The following is a 23,827-nucleotide window of genomic DNA, read 5'->3' on the forward strand; positions in this document are numbered from 1 at the left end:
TGTTTGATGTGCACAAGCTGAGGATAAATCTGCTGCTCTTCTGAAACTCTGATATTTCACCCTCTGATTTCACCCGTGTCTCCAGTTGAAGAGAGAAAAAGCTCCTGAGTCTGATGGCTGCACTTGATCATCTTAAAAGTCTTTTCCAGCCTTAACAATTCCGTGATCTGTATTGCCACATTCCCTCAAAAACCCATTTAAAAGCAGAAATGTTGAAGCAGGAGGGGCTGTGCTCAATATCTGCCCCCCCAGAAACTCAAAAGCAGAACGATCTGAGTGACTGGCATTTAGAACATTCTGTCATTGATTATTTTTTCTCTCAGGCTTTTAAGGAACTATAGATTTTTAGCCTGAAATTAATATATCGGAATTTTTGTGGGCAGAATAAAACCCTCATTAAATTCTGCAATGTATCAAACAGCTTGCAATTAAAATTCATTTTGAAGCGAGTTAGCAGAAGTTTTGTTAATGTTTAACATCTTTATGGGTGTCATTCTTTGTAAATTTGGACTAATTGAGTCCAAAGGGACAAACTCACGGATTCTGCATTTGCTGTGGATGCCAGGCCTTGCTTTGCTTTTGGCATTTTTCCCCTTCCTTTATGCAAGTTCTGATTTTAGCAAGTTGCCAGGAAAGTAACTTATTTTGTTTTTTTTCTGCCAAACTGCCAAGAATCCATCTTCCTAAATCTCGGAAAAACTGCAGCAAATCTCTGGGAAAGACAAGCAAGGCTCCACTGACTCCAAGGTGTTTCCTGGTGGGAAGTTTAGGAGATTCCAAATGGGATTTTTTAGGTTTTCTTTCTAAAAATGTTGCTCATAACCAGCTGCTCTGGGCATGTAAAAGCCTTGGCTGGGCTCCTGGTTGTATCCTGAAACTTGGAGGTTTCCTTGACTGGAACATAAACCAGCCTGAAACATTTTGGAATTGGGAATTTTTGTGTTTCTTACTCCACTTGAATATTTTCCTTCTGATCCCAAAACAGTTTATAGCGAGCAGTAAAAGCAGTGGGAAATTCCAGAGTGTGTGAAACCCCAGACCAGAACCTGACCTGGCAGAGCTTTAAAATTCCCCTGGACTTGCAGGTGAGGAGGAGTCAGAGTTTGCATAGTTGGTGTTTTGAAGACTCCTCCCAGCAAAATCCAAATTTTAATCCAAATTGAACCCAAATTTAATCCAAATTAGGGAAAAAATCTGGAGCAGTCTGCCAGGGCTGCACTCCTCGAACATCAGCAACATCCAGCTCAGAACAGGCTCTTAATGGCACTTTATTGATTGAAAAGGGAGAGAGTTCATCTAAACTGTGGATGATTCTGGGAATTTCCTGGTGGATTTGGCTGCTCTGAGGCTGCACCAGGTTTGATTTAAAGGCAGCAGCACAAATAAAGCTGTCACTGCTTGGGGCTGCTCCTGTCCTGCAGGTTCTTGTCAGGTGCCTGGCTTGAGGTGAGCAGGGAGATCCTGCAAAAAAAGATGCTCAGATCTTCCAAAAAAAGGTGCTCAGATCCTCCTGGAACATGGGAATTCCACAGAATTCCAGGTTGGCTGCAGCCCAGGATGCTGCTGGTGGCACTGATGGCACAACCTGCCTGGTTCAGGAGCTCAGGGCTCTGCCAGCTCCATGGGATCTCCCCTCCTCTGGGGCAGGACGTGGAGTTTCCTCTGAACTGCTCAGGGTTGTCCCTTTTCCCCTTTCTCCAGGGTGGGAATGTGCCCATGGGGTCCCTCAGCTGCTCCCAGAGCTTTGTGCAGGGCTCTGCCCCATCTCCCACAGCATTAATGGAGGCACAGAACATCACTGGCCCCGTGTGGTAAAGGTGGATTTTTATTTTCCCCAGCAGAAAGTGGACCCAGTATCTGCTCCTTTCCCAGAATTCTGCTTCATTTCTGACTGGAGAACGTTTCAGGATTTTTTATCTGATCAGACCCTTGGAAATAGGGAATGATAGGCAAGTGAGCAGTGACACAACTCACGTCAGCTGAGTGGAGAAGGTGCAGATTGATCTCTGAGGAGCTGGGAGAGCAAGAGAAGCTCAGAGTAGCAAAGGGCAGACAGAAAGCAGCTTTAAAAAGCAGGAAATAATAAAGCAGAACCCACTGGCAGCACTCAAGAGTTTCTGCAGTTGGAAAGAATTCACGTTGTGTTAAGGTCACCCACAGAGGCTTCTTAAAAAGGACATTTTGCCCTTGTGCAGTTCTTGTTCTGCTGCCTTGGCAGCTCAGATCTGTGCCCTGGGGTGTTGAGAGCTCTTCATGGAGCAGCCCCAGACCCTGCTCAGCTCAGGTTGTGATGCTCAGCCCTGCCAGGGCTTTGGCCACTGGTGAAGCTGCTCTGGAGAGCAGAGTGATGAGTTTGGTGTGGCTGGGAGGCAGGGCTGCCTCTCACGCAGCACCGGCAGGGAACTCTGCAGTGATTCCTTGAGGATTGGGGTCAGCCTGACAGGTTTGGTCACCCCTGGCTATAAAAACCTCACAGGGCCTGAGTGGGGAGAGTGTTCTTCTCTTCACACGCTGCCAGGCACAGGCTGGGGTTGTTGGTGCCAGGAAAATTCATCCACAAACACCAGAGGTTTGTGTCCAAAAAGGAGACAGAGGAGTCCTGGAACTTCATTGAGATAAAGGGAGAGGCCATGGGGTATTTCCATGGAGTCTTTCAAATTTTTAGAGGCTGCAGCCTCCTTTTTATCCCAATTTCCCAGCTGCATTTCCCTCTCTTCTCTTTCCTCACTGGCCGAGGTATTTGAGAGGTAGAGACTTCCCAAATCACTTAATACAGACCCCCTTCTAAAGTGTACCCCCCATTTTAAATTTTCCTTGTGTCAGTAGAATTCCTGTGGAATTTATGGTTCTTCCCATTCTTTCTTTCATCCCTCTGTATCTAACTTTATTTATCAGCAGACCCACAGTTGGTTTGTGAAGACAAATCCCTCATTCCTTTCACTGGGGTGTGTGTGCAGGGCCAGGAGGGTTCTTGTGTGTTCCTTCCAGAATATTCCATGATTCCATAGTGCCCAGGAGAAGAATCACATCTTCATCCCCTGGTGGACCATCCAAATAAATTCATCACCAGTTTTAAGATGAGAGCTTTGCCATCCCCATCTCAGTCACACCCAACTCCCCCAGCAGCCACTGGGACTGTGCAGCTGATGGGAAAGGGATAGACAACGAACTTTGTCAAATCAAGCAATTTCTTAAACATAATTAATCCCATTTTACCTGGTGGTTGGGCTCTCTTTTGGGATTATCTGATGACAGATTTATTTTTCACGTAGAAAATAAATTAATATTTTTTTTTTAACCCTAGAATGATTTGGGTTGGAAGGGGTCTTAAAGATAATTGAATTCCAACCCCAACCATAATGTGGATATTCTTAATCTGGGGGATTTTACAGACTCTGTGATATTTTACAGATTCTGTGGTATTTGACACATTCTGGGGTGTTTGACACATTCTGGGGTGTTTGACACCCTCCCCATGAGAGCTGCAGCCAGAACCCATCCCTGCCTGATGGAACTGGAATGTTGTGGCTTTAAGTGGAATGAGGAAGTTCACGAGCCAACCCGTATTTCATCAATGTAAATGATGAATTCTGGGAAAGCCAAAACTGGGTCTGTCAAGCTGCTGCTCCCATTGCACTTCTGATAACTCAGCTGCTGATTTTTTTGGGGGGAAACTAAAAGAAACAGATGGGTTTGGAGTCGGGTGGGGGTGGCACACTTTGGAAAACCTGTTCCATTATCTCATCTCAAACTGGGACTGGGGACTCCCTGTCCCCAAGGACTGGAGATTCCCTGTCCCCATCATCTGTGCTGCCCCTGGGAGTGGGAGAGCTGGAAAATGGCGTTGGGAGCATCCCTGGCGCGGGCTGGGCCGTGCCGGGTGTGGAAGGAGCTCGTTCCTGCGGTGATCTGTGATGTAAATCAAAGCTAACAAGGGGGGCAGGGTGTGCTGCCTCTGCAGCCCGAGCTGTGCAGATGGGGATGAGCTCGGGGATGCTCGGTCTGTGCCTTCCTGCCTGCAAGATGGGCTTCAAAGAGCCGAGCTGTTGTTCCGCTCGCCGCGGTCCTGGTGGCTCTCAGCTCTTGTGGCTTTTTGGTCCCATTAAAATCAAGCTGTGAACAGAAGCAGGTTATTGATTCTTGAGAGCAGGAGGATCCTTTGGCAGGCAGTTAATGAGCAGAGAACTCTTCCAAGCTCTGATTTTTCAAAGGGTGTTGAAGTTGTAACATCTCAGTTAAAGCGTGACAAGGAACCTGCAAAGCCTAGCAGTCATACAGAATTAATCTGTTCCTAAATGGGGGTTTAAGGCAGGCTTCTGCCAGGTTTGGCTGCTGTGGATTGGTCCCAAAAACCTTTTTGGGTGGCCAGGAGTGAGGAGAGAGAAGAGGGTCCCCCTCTAATCTCTTCTTGCTGTTGGGAATGACTGGGCTGACTCTCATCACCCTCTGCGGACACTGACACAAACTCGATCCCAAAGCTGCTCCTTCAAAGGCTCAGATCCTCACTGCAGCCTCCAGAAAGAATTGCAGGGCTTGGTTTGGGGTGTTTGTTTTGGTGCCAAGCTGCGGGATACTCCTGGTGTGTCCATGAACACAGACAAGGCCACGTGTGGGAGCATCAGTGCTGAGAAATTTATTAAATAAATCTGCTGTTCACGAGTCCTCCAGTGCTTCTCCTGCTATTGCTGCCACACAAGAGCATCTCGTGCACAGAAAAAGGAAAATTGCTGGCATGAGGAGAGTGGAGCTGGCTGAGGGAGGGGGACTGAAGTGCCATTGTTCCCTCAGAACAAGAGGAGATCTCTGCAGAGGCACAGCTCTCATGTTCTCAATGGGACCACGAGTGCAGCAGCCACGTCTCGGTGGTTTTGTGCTCAATAATTGGATTTTTTAGTTTGGGTGCGGGAAGGTACAGGAAATTTTGTGTTGTTTACCCAAACTTTGAAGTCCCAAATGTTTGTCTTGCACCTGTGATCCGACACCTGTGGTGGCAGATGTGTGTTTGTGCCCCTGGTCAGGCACAGGAGAGTGGATTTTGGAGGGCTTTGGATAAAAATCTGTCACTCCTGGCTTTTCCCTTCTGCTCTGAAACTCGTCCCCTTTGAAGCCCCCACATGGAGAGGACAGGGACGGCAAATACCAAGGACAGGGACAGCAAATCCCATCCTGGACAGCTCTCAGGTGATTCCATGTAGCTGGCCTGAAGGGAAGGTTGTCCAGGCAATTTCCAAGGTCTTTTAAAATAATTTTTCCCCGAGCAGTGACAACGCAGGCAGCGTGATGATAGAAGTGACATTCCTGGGTCTGTAACAACACCATTAACGCTAGTTCTGAGCACATGAAAAAGGTGCCGAGGCTCCCAACGAGCCAAAATTGTGCCAGTACTGAGAGAAACCATTTTCTGCAGTTGGTTTATTGCAGGTTTTAACTACAGTGTGGAAAGCAGAGGAAGGAACCCACCCCAGGCCCCCGAGATATGTTCCCCCCATAATATCCATATTTATCACTTACCCCCCTCCACCATCAGCTGCCTGCAGCTCTTCCAAGATCATTGTTTCCTCTCTGCTGCTGGAAGGCATCTCCCAAACTGTTATTTCTCCTTGTTAATGCTTTGCTCTCACAGTTATTTCCATCTCTAGTCTCCACACCATTAGTGGGAAACACATCCAGGTGGATAACGACCAATTTCCAGCGCACTGTTTCCCATCCCTTCCTGTTTTCCTGTCACTACAAGATTTCCTGCTGCAGATAACTGGAATTTTATTGTGTGTTCAGGGCTGGCAAAGTTGTCCCTCAGCCTCTCAGGTGGTGTTTCAGCTGAAGAGACTGGTGGCAATGGCCAGACTTGGAGTTTATTTGGGTGTCCTTGTAAAAAATGGATATTTGCAGGCAGAGCTGCAGGAATTTGGAGCCATTCCTCAGGACCGGTCCTGTGTGATGGGTTCAATTGAGTGGAACCCATGTTCCAACTTCCCCGGGCCTGATTTTGCCTGAGTGCCACTTGTTTATGGAGCTTGCAGGCTGAGGGATGGGGGAGCGCAAAGATTCCGTGGAAAGCGTAATTGGCTGGGTGATATCTGGGGCCTTTCTGACCACTTCATATTTGTAACAGGCCAAAAATAGCTGCTCCTTCTGCTGGAGCCACGGCTGCTGCAGCTGGGAATAGATTTTAATTGATGGATCCTGTCAGGCTCTCAGCGGCCGTGCAGGCAGGAGAACCATTAAAGTGAAATTTCTTGTCGCTGCTCACTTCAACACTCTGCTACCAGCTCATGGCAGCCTTGCAGTTTTCCCTTAATATCTCCAGCTTTTGTACCTGTATCCTAGGACCATATCCCAGGGTTTTAGGTATGTGTCCTGGTGGTACAGGTGTGCAAAGACCTGACAGAATCCTGTTTGTGGAATAAGGGACAGGAGCACTTCAGGAGCTGTGTGGAATAAGGGACAGGAGCACCTCAGCAGTTGTTTGCTGGAGACTTTTGGGGCTTGGGGAAAATGTGGCGTTGACTGGGACTCTGGGATGTGACCTTGCATAGGAATGGGCTGTGATCATCCCTAAAGGAACATGGGCAAAGGCTGTGGTCAAGAGGAGAAACCTCTCTGAGGCTCCTCCAGCAGGGTCAGGGAGCTGTGCGGGTTTGGGCTCTGAGTTTGTGCCCCTTCCCAAGGCTTTTTCCTGGGAAAAGCCATGTTTGTGTGTTCCCTGCACCCTCCTGCTTCCCAATCGGCATTCACTGTGCCTCCTCCCCAGCTCCAGGACCTGCTGTTGGAGGACCAAAATCCCTCCTTTGCAGAAGGAGCCTATTTTAACTCGTGCTTTGGAGAAGTCATCGCTATTCTCCTTGTGGATGCGCAGGAACATCATCCCCACCCCGCCTCAGTCTCCCTGCCAAACACGACAGCACCAGCTCTGCTAAACCCAAATTCGTGCCCTGCCCAAAGACACCACAGCGGGCCAGGGTTTACTGCAATAACAACTTGGAACTTTATTGGGACTTTCCAAGGAACAGCCATCTCAGGTAGGGACAGCCATCTCAGGTATGAACTGCCATCACAGGTAGGACCTGCAGTCACAGGCAGGAACTGCAGTCACAGGTAGGACATGAGGAAATTCCGCAGGCTGGCCGCCTTGGTGGTGAAGGAGATCATGAGGTCCTTCATGGCCCTTCTCCGGACGGGCATCCTCGGCCTGCTCCGGCTCCTGGGCATGCGGCGGCGGATCCTCCTGCCCTTCAGGCGCTCAGCAGCCTCCTTGTACATTTCCTTGTCTTCTTCGGGCAGCCTCTGCCACATCCTGCCCAGCCTCTTGGCCGTCTGCACCACGGTAAGGTTGGGGTAGGTCCTCTGGAGCCGCCGGCGGTGCCTCTCCATGAAGAGGAAGAAGGGCGGCAGCGCGCGCCCGGAGGACCTGAAGCGGACGCTCTTCCCGAAGCGCCTTCCCCTCCTGACCCGGAGCCTGGAGCGTGCCCTCATGGGCCTCCGCCGCAGCATGCGGCCGGGCCTTTGGATGGTGATGCGGAAGAGCATCGTGGTGCTGGGCCCCCGGCGCGAGCGCACCGGCCGGGCCATGGCCGCGCGGGGCCGGCCAGGCTGGGCTGCTCCTGCTCTGCTCCCCGGCTGCCTGGAGTTCCTCTGGAACGCTGCGGAGGAGTGCCGGGCTGTGCTGCCCCTCAGTGTGGCCGCTGGAGCGCACTGAGCCACAGCAGGCCAACAACAGGCCGGGCCACCACGCTGGCGTCACTGCGGCTCTGTGACATCAGCTGCCAGCGGCCAATCAGGACAGGCCAGGCCAGCTCCTTGCAATGCTATTGGCTGGAGGGGTGTGCTGATGTCATAGCCAGCGTGGTGGAACCAGTTTGTGTTGGCGTGGGAGAGTTCCCGTGGATGGAACGTTGGCGTGGGCGGCGGCCCTGGGGACACGAGGGTCCCAAAGCTGAGCAGGACAGGCCAGGCCTGGTCCCTGTGACTGTGTGGGCTGTGTGGGCTGCTGATGTCATTGCCATGGGGGCGGAGCAGATCTTGGATGAGTTGGGAGTGTTCTGTGGATGGAATTTTGGGATGTGCCATGGTGACATCACAGGGCCTTTGGGACATGAGGGTCCCAAAGACGAGCAGGACAGGCCTGGCCTGGTCCCTGTGACTGTGTGAGGGGTGCTGATGTCATTGCCATTGGGGCAGAGCAGATCTTGGATGAGTTGGGGGGCGTTCCATGGACGGAATTTTGGGATGTCCCATGGTGATATGTGGTCCCCTGAGCAAATCAGAGGGAGCCAGGCCTGGTCCCTGTAACCCTTTTGGCTGGAGGGATGTGCTGATGTCATAACCATGGTGATGTCACGGCCATGGTGATGGAGCAGTTTGGTGGAGTCAGGAACACTCTATGGACAGAGTTTCGGGATGTGCCATGGTGACATCACTGCCATGGCGACATGAGGTCTCCCAAGCCCACCAGAAGGAGCCACACCCTCTTCCTGTTACCCTGCTGGCTGGAGGGATGAGATGATGTCATAGCTGTGATGATGTCACAGTGATGGTGGCGATGTCGTGGCCATGGTGGTGACATCACATCCCTTCACCCAGGGCCCCCCTACTCCAGCACCAGGATTTTGGCTCCGTTTCTCACCCAGTGTTTTACAAACCTGTAACACCCAAGGAGGGAAGCGGAGCCCTCGGATTTTTTGTCAGGATAAAATGTGGAGCCGCCGTTCGCCGCTGCGAGGTGGCAGCTGATAATGGGAAAATGGTTTAGTAGCAACCCTAAAAATAATTGTCTGTGACAGCTGTTCCTTGGTTCCTGTCAGGAGAACCACTGTTATTTAAATCCACAGCCCTTGGACTCCATGGCTAATTTATTTGGGTGGACTTTTCATTAATTTGAAAGGTTCTGTGGGTTTAAAAGCCTTCATTAATTACGCTTTAGCAGATGGGAATGCAACAGCATTCTGCAGGTTTGTCTGGGAAGAAAAGAAATTCCCAGTGGTTTGTTTGGCTGTTTCCAAAAGGTGAAATCAGTCCTACACAGGCAGAGGTGAGCTTGGCTGTCCCTGTCAGAATTCTTGTGACTGAGGACAGGACTATGAATAAAACAAATTGGAATTTTGACCACTCATTCCGAGTACAAGGTGATTTATTGAAGTTCCCAGTAGTGTTAAATATTCATATGTAGCCGATTGCATAAGTACTAAATTATGAAACGGCCCCTGTTCTGTGGAACTTGTCTCTCTGAAAGGTGAAGATGGGGGAGCAGAAGCCTTGGAAGTCGGGAGTCATCCCTGAGTTGCACATGGATAACTCTGGGATTGTGTAATTCCAGCACAATTAGGACTTGTGTAATTGCTGGGCTGGTTAACCCTGGCAGAGAGGGGTCGAGGACTCATCAGGCTCGTGGCAAAATCCAGCCTGGACAGAACTGGATTCCCAGTTCCCCTGCTGTTCACTCCAGTTGTTTTCCAGTGGCCTCAGCCTGGTAAATAAACTCCGTTTGTCCCACCAGCCTCGTTCCTTTCATGTCCCTGCTTTCCCTTTGAGTGGAGAGGGTGATTTGCATTCCATTTATCTCTTCCTTCCCTTGTTTCCTTTGCTCTCCAAAGAGAACCTGCCCTGGTGATTATTCTGGGGCAGTGAAATAATTTCATTCCAGCAGTCACAGGTCCCTTCAGCAGGTGCTTTATTATCTCAATAATTCAGCCTAAGAGACTTTCCAGCCTCCCCAATTCCCACAGTTCAGGAGCTACAAATAAAACTCTTTTGCTCTTTCCCTGATTTGGTTTATTTAGCCTCTTTTTTTTTTTTTTTTTTTTTTCCTGTGTTCTTTCCAGATCCTCCCCAGGAATTATATTTAAATGTGGAATTGATGCTGTTCAGCCCAATTGCCTTAAGGGGTGCATTGTGTTAAAATGCACATAAAGGCAGAGCTGTCCCACTTGGGCTGGGTCATTTATAAAATTCACTTTGAATCGAGGCCATTTATCTGAATTCAGCACAATGTTTGTTCATGTCCCTGGATTACCTACATACTCCATCAAAATAGGTCATTTAGGTCCAGGGAAATCTGGGCTAGAAGGGCTGGAATAAACACAGGGCACTGCTGGGGTGGGACACATCCATCAATCCTTTCTCCAGCATGGGGTTGGGTTTAACCCACCACCACTTTTATGGGGTGTCTGCACCAGAGAGAGCAGAATAAAGCAACTTTATTGCTCCAGTTTCCTCTTTTATTAGAGGATTTTCACGTGGAACAGTGATTGTTAAGGACAAATCATTTGTGGGGAGCAGAGCCCAGGAAAACCAGGCTTTGGACATGTTCAGACACTGCAGAGCTTTTCCTGTGCTTGTGGCTGCTCCAGGTATTTGTTTAATCATGGGAATACCCATAAAGACATCCTGGAATTGGTGATTCAGGGGGGTTTGTGTCCATTTTCGTGCCTGAAGCTGAACAAGGCCCGTGGCTGTGCTGGGACCTTCTCAGTGCCCTGATCTCCTCTGGGCAGAGGGTCCAGATGTGTCCTGAGGCTGCCCAGACCTGATTAGGAGGGAGAGATTTTGCCACCAGTCCTGGCAGAAACTAAATCTTGCTTGTGGACCTGTTTGGATTTGCAGTGAAAAGCAGAATTTGCAAAGCTTGTGTTTAGCAGATAATATTGTATCGAAAGGGGCAAAAAAAAAAAAAAAAAAAAAAAAAAAAAAACCCAAAAAAAAAAAAAAAAAAAAAAAAAAACACAAAAAAAAAAAACAAAAAACAACACCACAACAAAACAACCATAAAACCAACCATGAAATGCCACAAAAATGCCCAGAAAAACCAAAAAAAAAAAAAAAAAAAAAACAACACCACAACAAAACAACCATAAAACCAACCATGAAATGCCACAAAAATGCCCAGAAACCCCTCACAGACCTTGGCCACTGCTCTGCCTGCCCTATTAAGTAGTGAGTGTTGATGAAGGGATGGAATTGGCTCCAGTTTGCTGAGGCGGGTGAAAATTCCATGCCAGGAGGAATAACGTCAAAGGCAAGCCAGGAAAATTAACAGGAGGAGAAGACTCTCTCTGAATTGCAATTAAAGTTGAGGTAAAGCCGTTGCCAGAGCGCTCCCAGCAGCGCTCCCAGCCCCTCCTTGTCAGGAGCAATCCCTGGAATACACAGCAGCTCCTCATTGGAAATAACAAGTTTTTACTGTTACTTTTAAAAAAACCTGGAAGTGAAAACAGCCTCTTGACAGAAACCATCAGGACACACTAAAAAAAACAAAAACAAAAACAAAACAAAAAAAAAAAATCCAAAGAAAACTAAGCTGGAAGACGAGAAAAATGTCACTGCTCGTAATGATGTTAATTAGGAGGTAAATGAATGTTGACATTTGAGAGCTGAGCTGAAAGGATCAGACGTGTGAAGGTGTGGAGGATCTGTGTGGAGTTTGACAGAGGGAGAAGCTGAAATGTCTGGAAGATTCCCATTCCTGCAGGAGCAGAGGAAAGGAAAAGGTTCAGCATTTTCTTTGTTGGTACTCATAATTACACAGGGAGAATCCAGCTTTTAAAAGCTTCGTGTCTTGGACTCTTCCCTCTGATTTGGGGTGGCAGGAAAAGGTCTCAGCACAGGGATGGGGCCTTAAAAGTCACAAGGTGAATAGAAAATACTGTATTTTATAATCTGGTGATATCTGGGTGAATTTTTGCATTTATTACAGGTACAGGTGCTCTCAGGTGTGTAGAGCTGAGCTCAGAAGCTCTGTTTGGATCCCAGCAGGTCCCGCTGTAGCTCAGGTGGCTCCCTTCAGCCCAAACTTGGTGCCTCAGCTGGTTTTGTGGTGTGTTTTGTGGTTTTTCCTCATGCAAAGCAAAGGAGAATAGACTCATGGAATCATGGAATGGATTGGAAGATGTGGAACACATGGGACACGTCCTTCCCCCTTTTGTTGTTTTTTTTTTTCTGTTAAGGTAAAATCCTTTCCCTCCATTCCTTGAGAATTCCTTGAATCTTCATTGTGCCTGAATTCCTAAGCCTGGGACACTTGACTTTTGGCTTTTGCAAGATGGAGTGAGGAGCCCTTCCCCTCAGGAATTCACCCCATGCTGCCATCCCTCCTGCACTGCTGAGGGTCACCCCAATGGTTTTTCAAACAATAACTTTTATTCCCTTTTTATTTTTCCCAGTCTCCTTTTTCATGCTGTGAAGTCAGGGATCAGGGAGGTCTTTGTCCTGGGAATTGGGGCTGCTCAGCAGGTGTTCCCCATCTTTAGGACCTTGTGCTGCCAGGTTCTCCTGGGAATGCTGCAGTGCACCAGGAGAATCTCCCTGGAGGTGCCTTGCCCTTGACCTGCTCACTCCATCCTCAAACCCAATTTATCCCTTTTGCAAGCCCTGTGGATTTTATGCTCCCAGCTCTCTTCTTTTCCTCCTTTATTGTCCTGAGGGGAAGGGAAAAGGACAGGAGGGGAATGGTGCCTCTCAAAAGCTTCCAGACCTTCGGCTGCATGTCGTAAACCCATTCCTTTCTCTACAATTCACACCATGTTGCCTTTTATTCCTCATCCTTTTTAGTGTGAGTAGTTACTCCTGTTTCCCACTTTAATGCAATTATACCACACTTCTCCTTTCTCATATCCCAGGAAGCTGCCCAGCCATTACATGGCATTAAATGGAATAATTGCAAGATTAGGTTCCTTCGGCCGGGCCATAAAAAATGCCATTACAGAGGAACTGCAGGAGAGTGCCTGGAAAATCAGGCTTTGAGGCTGAAAGCTCTGCAGGCATATTTTTATTGTTATTGTCCACCCCAGGGCCTCTGGGAGAAAGGAACCAAGAGCATTTCTGGGGTTTTTGTCCTCTGAGGAAGGAGTGAAGGCAGGAGTGACTTCATGTGGGGCAGGTGGGATCAGCTGGGCTCCAGGTTGTTGTCTTCAGTGGGAATTAAAAATATAAATTGTCAGCCCTAGAGGCACATCTGGAGTGCTTGTCCAGCTCTGGGATCCTCGCGACAGCAGGGCCAGGAGCTCCTGGAGAGCTGTGGAGCTGAGGAAGGGCCTGGAGCAGGAAAGGCTGAGGGAGCTGGGGCTGAGGAGATGCTGAGAGGGGCCCTCAGCCCTGGGTGACCCTGTCTGTTCCTGGATGACCCTGAGTGTCCCCATGTGTCCTGGGGTGACCCTGTTGTGATTCTGTGTGTCCCCATCTGACCCTGTTGGGTCCCTGTCCATCCCTGTCCGTCCCTGTCTGTCCCTGGGTGTCCCTGTCAGTGTCCCTGTGTGTCCCCATCTGACCCTGTTGGGTCCCTGTCCATCCCTGTCCATCCCTGTCTGTTCCTGAGTGTCCCTGTGTGTCCCCATCTGACCCTGTTGGGTCCCTGTCCGTCCCTGTCTGTCCCTGTGTCCCTCTGTCCATCCCTGTCCATTCCTGTCCATCCCTGTCCGTCCTGGCTGTCCCTGTGTCCCCCTGTCTGTCCCTGTGTCCCTGTGGGAATATTTCCTGAGAGCAGCTGTGTTCAGGTGGAATTCACTGCCTGCTTTTCCTTGGTAGGGAGGTGACCTCCCTCTGCTGCCCGCTGAGGTTTGGGGTTGATATTTGGGTAATATTTGTCAACAGAACAGACCAAACACCGCCTTGCTTTGTGTTCTAACTCACCTGCTGTTTGTAACGGGGATTTTCATGAGAGAGGCAGTGAGGGGAGGGTGTGTAATTTAATCTCTTGGCTGTAAAAATCCATTTCTGCTCGTACTTGTTGATAATGTAACTGTGACACAGCAAATATGAAATGACTCAAGTGCACTTTGATAGAGTTGTCATAATGAAGGGTGATCTGTACCCACAGGTACAGGATGCTGCTCACAGTTTGATGGACAACTGGAACAATTGGGGTTTTTTTCCCATGTTTTTGCGTGGATTGTCCTTCAAATATTAACAACATTTTTTTTTATAGCTGCCCTCTCTGCAGTGCTTTCACCTGCAGTTGTCCAGGGCTCCATAAAATAACAATTTTTGTTTGAACTAAAGAAAAACTGACTGGAGGAGAAAGACCAGGTTTGGATCAGGGTGGATTTGTTCCGAGGAATTCCAAGGGCAGAGCAGGGTCTCCTGTAAAATGAACATTTTGTGTGATCATCAGCTGCTTTCAGGAGTACAGATGAAATCCTTGGAGATTCCCATTCTCCCTAGGACCCATCAGCCCCAGGATGCTCCTCCTCAAGGGTCGTTCTGGTGTCCCTGGCCATGCTGGATTTGTCCCCAGCTCCTGGCACTCAGCTCTGAGTCCTTTCTTGCTGGTTCAGTAAGACTTTGGGAAGAAGAATGGCTCTGCTTCTCCCAGACAGGGAGCAGCTGTTCCTGGCAGAGGCTGCCCTGGGATTTGTTCCAGTGAAATCTCTGCTCCTCCTGTGTCCAACTCCACCAGCTAAACCCATTGATACCAAGGAGACAGCGTGAAACTGCCTGAATTAACAAATTCCACCCCCTCCTCGCAGCTTTGGGTGGAGCAGGGAGTTTCAGGTTCTTCCCCAGGATTTGTGTAGCATTCTGGATGTGAAATCACCCCTCAGATTTACGGGGTTTTCTGGAAACCCCTCAGATTTATTGGTTTTTCTGGACTCCACAGTTTGCTCCGATCCATCTGTGTGACCTTGGCTGATTCTCTGTCTCCTTCCCATGTTTTACCAGTGGCAGGTGGAAGTTTTTTTTTGATTTGGCAGGCTGTGCCCTGTCTGGGGTGTGAAATAGGAGTTGTGCACAGTGTGGAGATTTTAATGAGCATTTTGTAATGGTCAGAGTGCATCAGGCATCTTTTGTTGAAGGAGGAAACAAACTGCACTGGGAACTTGATAAACTCACTGGGAATCTTGATAAACCCACCTGGGATCTTGATAAACCCACCTGGGAATTCCTGGCTGCCTGGAGGTGGGAGCACAGGGGCAGGTGGAATTTAAAATGAGGTTTTTTTCCCCTTTTCTGAGACCCCTCACCCAGGGAATCTCCAAAGGAGTTGCTGCTGGGTGGGTGCTGGAATGATTGGGTGGACTCACTTTGCTGCTGAGAAGGTGCCACTTGATCCTCAGAAACAACAATTTATTCACTTGTGGTGAATTTCAGCAATTCTCTCAATAGCAAACACATTGAAAATGGATTTGTCTGAAGAATTCACCCAAAATGATAAGGCCAGGCTTGTTTTATGTTCTCCTGCTGGAGTTACTCAGTAGCTCCCTAAATAAATAGAACTTTGCAAACACCTTTTCACAATGTCTTTCTTGGCAGGAAGAGCCAAAGCTGGGTTGGAAAGGAGTAAAAGGGGAAAACCAAAGTTTTATTTCTCTGATAGTTTCATGGAGTGGAAGTTACTGAAAATCACCTTTCTTGTCCCTGCTGCTTTAAATTAAAACTCCAGCATGAGTTTATCAGGGAATGAAATCTCAGAGCTTCCTGTAGGCTTTAAGCAGGTGACTCTTTTTTTTTTCTGAAGAGTCATTGAGGACAAGGTGGAATTCGGGGCAGAAATGAGAATTTAGCTGAACAATTTGTTGCTGGCACCTCTCACAGGGCTCCCACATCCTGGCAGAGGAAGGATTTATTGCTTTGCAGCTCTCCCGTGGAATAATGCAGTGTAAAATGACAATGTCAAAGCAAGTTAAGGATCTGCTGCGTTCTGAGAGACTTCCCTGCAATAATCCCGTGTATTAAACTTGTGGAGACACCGCAGGAATTACCAGGGGGACCATTTGGAGCAAAAGGCTGCTCCTTCAACATCATCATTACCCAGGCTTTGTTCCCTCATAAAAATTCATCTCGGTGATCCCAGATAATCTCTGTTGGTGCTGTCTTTTATTTTTTTAGTGTAAATCAGCAACAAGCTGCCCTTGTGAGGGGAAGGAAGGAGCTCTGAACACCCTGCTCTGGTGGAAGGTGGCCCTTGCCATGGTGGGGTGGGGCTGGATAATCCTTGAGCTCCTTCCAACCAAACCACGCTGGGATCCTGGGGAAAAACTGGATTTTTGTAAGGGCAGGGTTGAGGCACAGGAGGAAGGAGCTGGGATGGGAGAAGCCTTCGTGTCTGGTGCTCCCTGGAGTTGAGAGGGGTCAGAGACAACCTGGGAGTGCTGCTGCACTTGGTGGTGTGAGTAAATTGTGAGGAGCTGCTGAAGTGCTCACCTTTAATCCTCCAGTCACTGCTCTCTGGATAAATGAGGGGGAAAAAATTAAAAACAACCAACAAAAGACCCAAAACCAACCAAACATAAAAACACCAACCCAAACACCAAAAAAAAAAAAAAAAAAAACAACCCAAAAAAACCCCAAAAACAAAACACAAAAAAGAAACCCCCCCCCCAAAAAAAACGCAACAAAAAACCTAAAAAAAAGAAGCTTAAAAAAAATGGGGCCAGGAATATTTTCCATGCAGAAAACACAGACAAATCAGCATGTGAGATGACTTTTCCAGAGCAAGGTGTGACCCCAGGCATGTCTAGACTGCAGCAGATTGGAGCTGAGCAGAGCCAGCTCCGGGCTCGGGGCCACCCCAGCTGTGTCACCTTGGCCACGTCCCCTCCGTGCCATGGGGATTTGGGTGCTGACCCCTGTGTGTGACCACAGATCCCTGCTGGGGAAGATTCCCAGCTTTTGTTTCATTCCTGCCTGTGAAAAATGTATATTATATGATTGGCTTTTCACAAATATTAAAATGAATATTATATGTGTTATGTTGGATAGTTAAGCTCTTTTACGTGGTGGTAAATAGAGTTTTTTAGGTTATAACATAATATTAAAATGAATATTATATGTGTTATGTTGGAGAGTTAAGCTCTTTTACGTGTGGTAAATAGAGTTTTTTAGGTTATGACATAATATTAAAATAGAAACAATGTGATGTAAGATACTTTTTGTAACTGACCCAAGCAGAGCAAAGCACCCCAAGTCCATAATTCTTTGCTTTTTATTATCTTTTATTGTCCTAACTTTATCTGTCCAAATTCTTACTGTCCTCATTTTTATTACTATTTTATTACTGTTAAACTACTAAAATTTTAACACAAGTGAATGGCGTTTTTCACACTGCCCAATCCTCTCACCTTGCTGGGAGGAGAGCAGGATCAGGAATTAATAAAGTAAACACGTCCCCGTGTGAGACAATCCTTATCTGCAGCTTTTCCTCCTCCCTTCTGCTCCTTTTGAATCTGTTCCAATGTTTGCCTTAACGCTGGATTTCCTGCCTTTTGTAGCTCCCTCCCAGAGCTTTCCCAATATTTGATCTCCCTCTCTCTTCTTCTGGAGTTACAACATCCAGGCCATGGATATTTTAGCTTGGGGAATCTTCAGGGAGGCCTCATTTCCTTGGATGACCTTGGGGAGGAATTGAATGATTTCTTTGCCTCCCACTGGCCCTGCAGCCACCTCAGGGGCTTTAATTATTACTGGTTTATACTGGAAACAGTGACACTTCTGATGGGAGGGATTCCTGTGCTGCGTGCCAGGATTTTCATTCCACGGGCACATCCCTGCTCTGCCCATCCTGGCTGCTGCTGGAATATTTTCCCACCGATTTTCCAGTTAAATGATGCCTTTTTGTGATGAGCTTGTGGTGGAGAAGCCGAATCCTGGCTCTGGAAGTGTGGGTTGGTTGGGGAAACTCCTTCTCTGAGGTGCTGGGGACTGAGCAGAGGGGCTGGAAATAACTTTTGTTTAATGTCACATTAACGCCTGACAGGAGGGACAGGCTGGAGGAGAGAACAGGACAGGGCTGAATCTACGCCTGGTGTGACCCTGGAGGAGCTAATGTGGGGAATGGATTTGTAAAAAATTCTTAAAACCTGACAGAAGGTTCACACAGTGTGTATTTGTATGTAAATGTTGAGTTTAGAAATGTTGTGGAATAGGATTGTTGTTGTTGAGAGAGAAATTGAATAATAAACAAGTTTTAAAGGATGGTCTTGTAAAAAAGACCAGAGATGCTGGACAAATAGAATTATAAAAGATGTATTAGGATTTATGAAGGGTAATTTTAGATGATTGGTTTTAAGGTATTTGTAGCATGGTGTGGTAAAAGTTGATAGGTTAAGAAATACTGATGGTATCATGACTAGGAAATAGCTGGTTTTTGATTGTCATAGTGTGAATTGTAACACTTGTATTGTCTTACTTTTTAAATGAAAATGGAATAAAAAAGTTTTTGAAATGCATCTCAGCCGCCCCATCTCCAGGTCAGAAAAGGGCTTAATCCGACAGAGCTGCCACCAGGCAGGGTCACTTCCACCGAGTCTGTCACTTCCAGCGAGCCTCTTCCATTATTAATGTGACATCCTGGAGGCAGCCAGGATCAGCTCAGCCCCTCCTGCGTGTCTGGGAGCGCAGCTGAGGTGACCTGATTGTGCTCCGGTCCCCAAAGGGAGCAACTTCTGTGCCCGGTGAGCTGGAAAAGCGCCAGGATGCAGCTCCAAAAATCTCCCTTGCAGCTTCTTGGGCTCCCTCTGCAGATTTTAGTGGGCTGAAACATCCCCCTCCCTGCCTCCCCAGGCTTGTTTGGTAGTAAAATCCAGGTTTAATGGAATTTAAGTGCATTGTTAGGGTGACAAAGGCGGGAGTGAGGCTGCCCTGCGCGGAGGGCTGGTTGTTATTTATCTGCTGATAAACACAGCCCTGCTCCTTATCAGCACATCTCCCCCTGCCTGCCCGGGGAAAACAATCTCTGCAGCTCTGATATCCAGGCTTCAGAGGAAATTCTAATAAAGCTGTAGCAGGTTTGGGGGGGAGGATTTGCAGTGCAGCATTAGAGAGCCTCAGTTGCATTCTGTTGTGCTGAATTAGGGGGTGGTTGGCTCTGAATGGAATAAATCTAATCGTGTTTGTCACCTCGCTGTGGTGTGACTGGAACCAAGCTCTGGTTTCAGGGTGGGTGTGTGTGGGAAGTGCTTTGGTTCTGTCGCTTGGCTTCTTTTTATTGGGGTAATTAGCAGCGAGGGCGGGATTAATTATTTAATTATTTTAATTGCGAGGAGCACAAAGGTCTCCCTGTGGCTGCAGCGCTGGCAGAGGAGGAGGAAGAATCTGTTTTCCTTTCCGGGATAACTGAGGTTAGAAAAGCCCTCCAAGGTCACCCAGCCCAACTTGTCACCAGTTCTTGTCCCCAGCCACATCCAGACCTGCCCTGGACACCTGCAGGGATGGGAGCTCCAAACCTCCGTGGGCAGCTGCAAGGCCTGACCTTACCAAGGCTCATTAATTAATTAATGAGCATCTTATTTGAGCTTGTCTGCTCTCTTAAACAAAACATACTTAAGCACCTGTAGACCTCGTTTCTGGGTCGCAGGAGACTTCTCCTCACTGTGGATTTTTACAAGGAAAATGAATCATTAGGTCATTTATTGTTCCTCCTGTGCTGCTGCAGGGATGGGAGGAGCACTCCTGCACCTTCACCCTGCTCCAGAGCCTGCAAGTGCCTCAGGAGGTGCAGGGACAGACCCCAGATCACCCACACACCTCGGGGAGCAGCAGCTTGGCTCATGGAACACCTCTGCTTGTAGGGAATTGTGTAAAAAAACACCCTACAAAGAAGGCAGAGGAACTTCTGGGAGCAGTCAGGGATTCCCCTTGCAAGGATGTGCCCCCTGCAGACCTCCCAGTCCCCTCCTCCCTGGAATGTTTTAAGGCTGGAATTCCCCACTGCGATGTTTTTAAGACCCACGTGAGGTGCAGGAGTGCTCCTCCCATCCCTGCAGAAGGAAAGGAGGAACAATAACTGATCTAATGATTCATTTTCCTTGTAAAAGTCCACAGTGAGGAGAAGTCTCCTGCGACCCAGAAATGAGGTCTAGAGGTGCTTAAGTATATTTTGTTTAAGAGAGCAGACAAGCTCAAATAAGATGTTCAGAATTAATGGTACAGCTCTCCTGATAATTTGAGGAGAGGTTTGGATGAAAAGTTAAAAATACAGGTGAAGTGAATAATAATACACAGGGAGATGAAGAGCTGCTGAGAGGTGTCCCTGAGTTGTAGTGAGTGGGAAATGAGTCAGAATTGGCAGGATATCAGTGGAATAAAAGCTGGGAGGGAAAAGGAGGCTCACAGTGGGCTGAGGGTGGAGCTCTGAGTGAAATTTTGGCTGGGCTTAGTTCTGTGTCCTCAACAATTCTGGTTAAACTGAGGATCCACAGCACCAAATCCAATTGTGGATTGTGGAATTCTAGAATGGTTTGGGTTGGGAAGGGCCTTAAATCCCATCCAGTGCCTCCCCATCCATGGGCAGGGACACATTCCATTATCCCAGCTGCTCCATCCTCTTCTGGGCATTCCAGGGGTGATCCAGGTGTGTTCTTCTCCTTGGATTTCGTGTTGACTGCTAGCCTTGGCTCCTCCATCCATGGAAAAGCTGCTGGGATCTCCCTTCCTCCTCCTCCTCTTCCTACTCCTCCCATTCACTCCCGTGGGTCTGACTTTGGGTTTAACACAGCCAGGGAAGGAAAAGGTGGATCTGATCTCCAGGAAGATGAAATTTCCAGGAGATTCACCCAAAATTTGTGGTGGAGGCTCCAGGAGGAGCCAGGACCCAGCCTGGCTGGTGTTCGGGATTATCAGCAGAGATCCAAAGGGGTGTCAAAACAGAGATTAAATTAACAGAGAGGTTTAATTAAATCAACAAAATCAGTTCAATGGGGTAAAAAAAAAGATAAAACATCCCCAGTGATGTCCTTGGCTTTTATTTGCACCCCAATTTTGGGCAGCACCAGGAAAGCAGGGCTCCTTCAAATTCATGTTTAAATCCATCATCTCCATATATTTCACCTGAAATAACAGGATTTCAGATGGAATTCCTGCCTTTAGTCATGACTTTGACTCCTGCACTGGGTTTGCAGCATCCACACCAGGAATTCTCATCGTATCTGTGTCCATTTAAGAAGAACTAATGGCCAAATTGATGATAATCAAATTTCAGGGTGCTCAAAATCGGTGTGCAAACATCTCCTCCTGCTCCTCCAGTGCTTCTGCCTCACTTTGTGACACTTTATTGATTTCTTTTTCCCCTTCCTTTTCTTCCTCTCTGCGTGGAAACAAATTAAAGCAGGAATTGGGATTGTAAATAGATAATGGGACGTGAATGCAGAGTAATCAGTGCCAGCCATGTACAGCCATACTAATTGTGCCAGGGGAGGGAATGGGATAAATATTTAATGCCTGGATTCAGTGGGAAGTGAGAGAGCAAGGAAAGAAATAAAAGAGTTGAGAAGGCCTCACTTCAGTGCTTTTTCTCAAAAAGAGGAGTTTTGGTGGCATGAACCCCTCCCTGTTTTGAATAAAGAATTTTGTTTAATGGGGAGGCTTCGGTGTCACACAAAGGAAAAACAAATCAGGTTTGGGGTGAATCCACCCCTCAAGGATGTGCTGATCAAAACCACAAGCAGGGACGGAGGACAGGAGAAGCTGAGCCTCATTCAGGCAGCTTTGCTTCATTGTTGTCTGGTTTTTATCTCAGGCAGTTGAATTACAGCTGTGAAAGGGAAATTTGGCTCTGCATAGCTAAAGATTATTTCTGAGGGGTTTGCTGCTGCAGAATGAAGAATGGAATGGCCCTTGGGGGGTGAGAACATTAAGGATGTTGTCATAACAACATGCCAGGGGAACTTCCTCAGGATGGGTTTGAGCCATCCCATGTTTGATCTCAGCCCCAAATCTGTTTGTTTGAACTCTGTTCTTTGAGAAAGTTTCCAGTTCAATGGGTTCAGCTGCCTTGGAGTTCCCCAAGGATGGCAAAAAGAGGATCCATTTCTGCTCCACCTCATCCTCCTGAAAGGGCTGGGGAACAGGGGTGGAGACAATCCATGGAGAAGTGATTGGGAACAACCTCAAATCCCAGTCTTGAATCATCTCAGAGCGCTGCAGGATCCAGGCACGGGATAATCCAGGGTTTGGATTGTACTGTAGGTGGCAGAGATGCTTCAGTTATGCACTAATCACCCTGCCAGCTCATTAACGGGCTGGGAGCACAGGGCAGCCCCTCTGCCATTAATTAACGCTGCCAATTCCAGCCTGGCTCCCACTTGGAGGAGCTGAGGTCACCTCTGGATGGGCTGGGTGACTGAAGGACTCTTCAGATGCTCCATGGGCTGTCAGATCTGCTGCTAAAAAATGTTTAATAATCAAATCTGAATTACCCTTCAGATGGAACAGATTCCCAGGATCCTTTTGCCTTCATTAAAAAAAGCAGGGTGCATTGGAATGTCAAAAAAGAACATTGGAATGTCAAAAAAGAATGTTGGAATGGCAAAACTGGGTGTTGGAATGGCAATAAAAGGTGTTGGAATGCCAATAATGGGTGCTGAAATTGCAGTAATTTTAAAGTAAGTGATAATTGGGAATTAAAATAATTAACTTTCATTAGCAGGAACAGAGAGAGCATTCATGTCCCCAGTGGTGAATGTCACCATTGTGGATCTCAGCCTGAGTCTGAAGTGTTCCAGTCTAGACCTTGGTTTGGGACAAAACTCAGCCAGGAATTGTGAGCTGGAGTTAAATGAAGCAAACAACATCTTATTTTAAAAGGAAATAAAATTATGAGCAGATATGAAGGGCTGCTGCTGGGCTCTGGAGCTGCCCACCTCTGTTGCTGGCTGGAGTCTTCCTCAGGTTGGGATTGGTCATAAATAAAATAAAAAATAAAGAGGTTCTTGCCATCCTTTTCCTTCCTTAGTTAAAATAAACCGTGTTTTGTAGTGGGGTTAACCAAATGTGAAGAGACGAGCCTGGGAATGTTCTGTGCCTTAGGAAAAAGGACTGGAAACCTCTGTAATTACAAACATGGATCTCTCAGATGGGAATCCCTGCAGGAATGTGGGGCTGGAAGCAGCCCTGGAGTGGGGAGGGTGCTCTCCTTGGTTGTGTGGTACCCACGGAGGAGTCCCAAACTCCTGGGGGAGCAGGATGGCCTGCAGAGCTGGGTTTGGGGTGTCACTCCTGGTCCTGATGTGGCTTTAGGTGGGTTTGGGGTGTCACTCCAGCTCCTGACGTGGCTGTAGGTGGGTTTGGGGTGTCACTCCTGGTCCTGATGTGGCTGTAGGGGGATTTGGGGTGTTACTCCAGCTCCTGACGTGGCTGTAGGTGGGTTTGGGGTGTCATTTCTGGTCCTGATGTGGCTTTAGGTGGGTTTGGGGCGTCACTCCCAGCTCCTGACATGGCTGTAGGTGGGTTTGGGGTGTCACTCCTGGTCCTGACATGGCTGTAGATGGGTTTGGGGTGTCACTCCTGGTCCTGACGTGGCTGTAGGTGGGTTTGGGGCGTCACTCCCAGCTCCTGACGTGGCTGTGCTGCTTTGCTCTCTTGCAGGTTCACTGGGATGAATTTGCCTGCCCCTGTGATCAGCAGTAAAAATTGGCTGCGGCTGCACTTCACCTCTGATGGCAACCACAGGCAGAAGGGCTTCAGTGCCCAGTACCAAGGTAAGGAGCAATAAATAAATGCCTTTGCCTGGCCTCACCCACCCCTGCTTTGCCAGGAATCCCCAGCTGCCTCCCTGCATGGTTCTGCTGCTGTTATTTTCCAGCTGGAATCCTCCAAAGTGTGGGTTTCGTAGAAAAACCCAGCCTGGTTTGGGTTGGGAGGGACTTCAGAACCCATCCAGTGACATTTCCACTGTCCCAGGGTGCTCCAAGTCCTCTCCAGCCTAGCCTTGAACACTTCCAGGGATTCAGGAGCTTCTCTGGAAAATCCATCTCAGCCCCTTCCCACCCTCACAGGGCAGAATTCAGGATTGGGATAAAGATTTCAGGATGGGGATGTTCAGGTGCTGTTGAGGGACAGGAGATCCTTTGGCAGTGAAGGTGGGACCAGAATGGGACCAGAATGGATTGAGTGGATTCCTTGG

General features: G+C 48.1%; 1 protein-coding gene across 1 annotated transcript in view; it reads left to right on the plus strand.

Moving 5' to 3' along the window:
- The window catches only part of CSMD2 (CUB and Sushi multiple domains 2), a 241,716-nt gene that overhangs the window by 79,281 nt on the left and 138,608 nt on the right, over positions 1–23,827 (plus strand). Inside the window, exon 6 of the mRNA XM_041479143.1 lies at positions 23,290–23,402. Coding sequence (XP_041335077.1) covers positions 23,290–23,402 — 113 coding nt within the window. The remainder of the gene's footprint in view (positions 1–23,289; positions 23,403–23,827) is intronic.

Source organism: Pyrgilauda ruficollis, unplaced genomic scaffold (genome assembly GCF_017590135.1).
Source record: "Pyrgilauda ruficollis isolate IOZ18807 unplaced genomic scaffold, ASM1759013v1 scaffold48, whole genome shotgun sequence".
In the NCBI taxonomy this organism is placed as follows: Eukaryota; Metazoa; Chordata; class Aves; order Passeriformes; family Passeridae; genus Pyrgilauda; species Pyrgilauda ruficollis.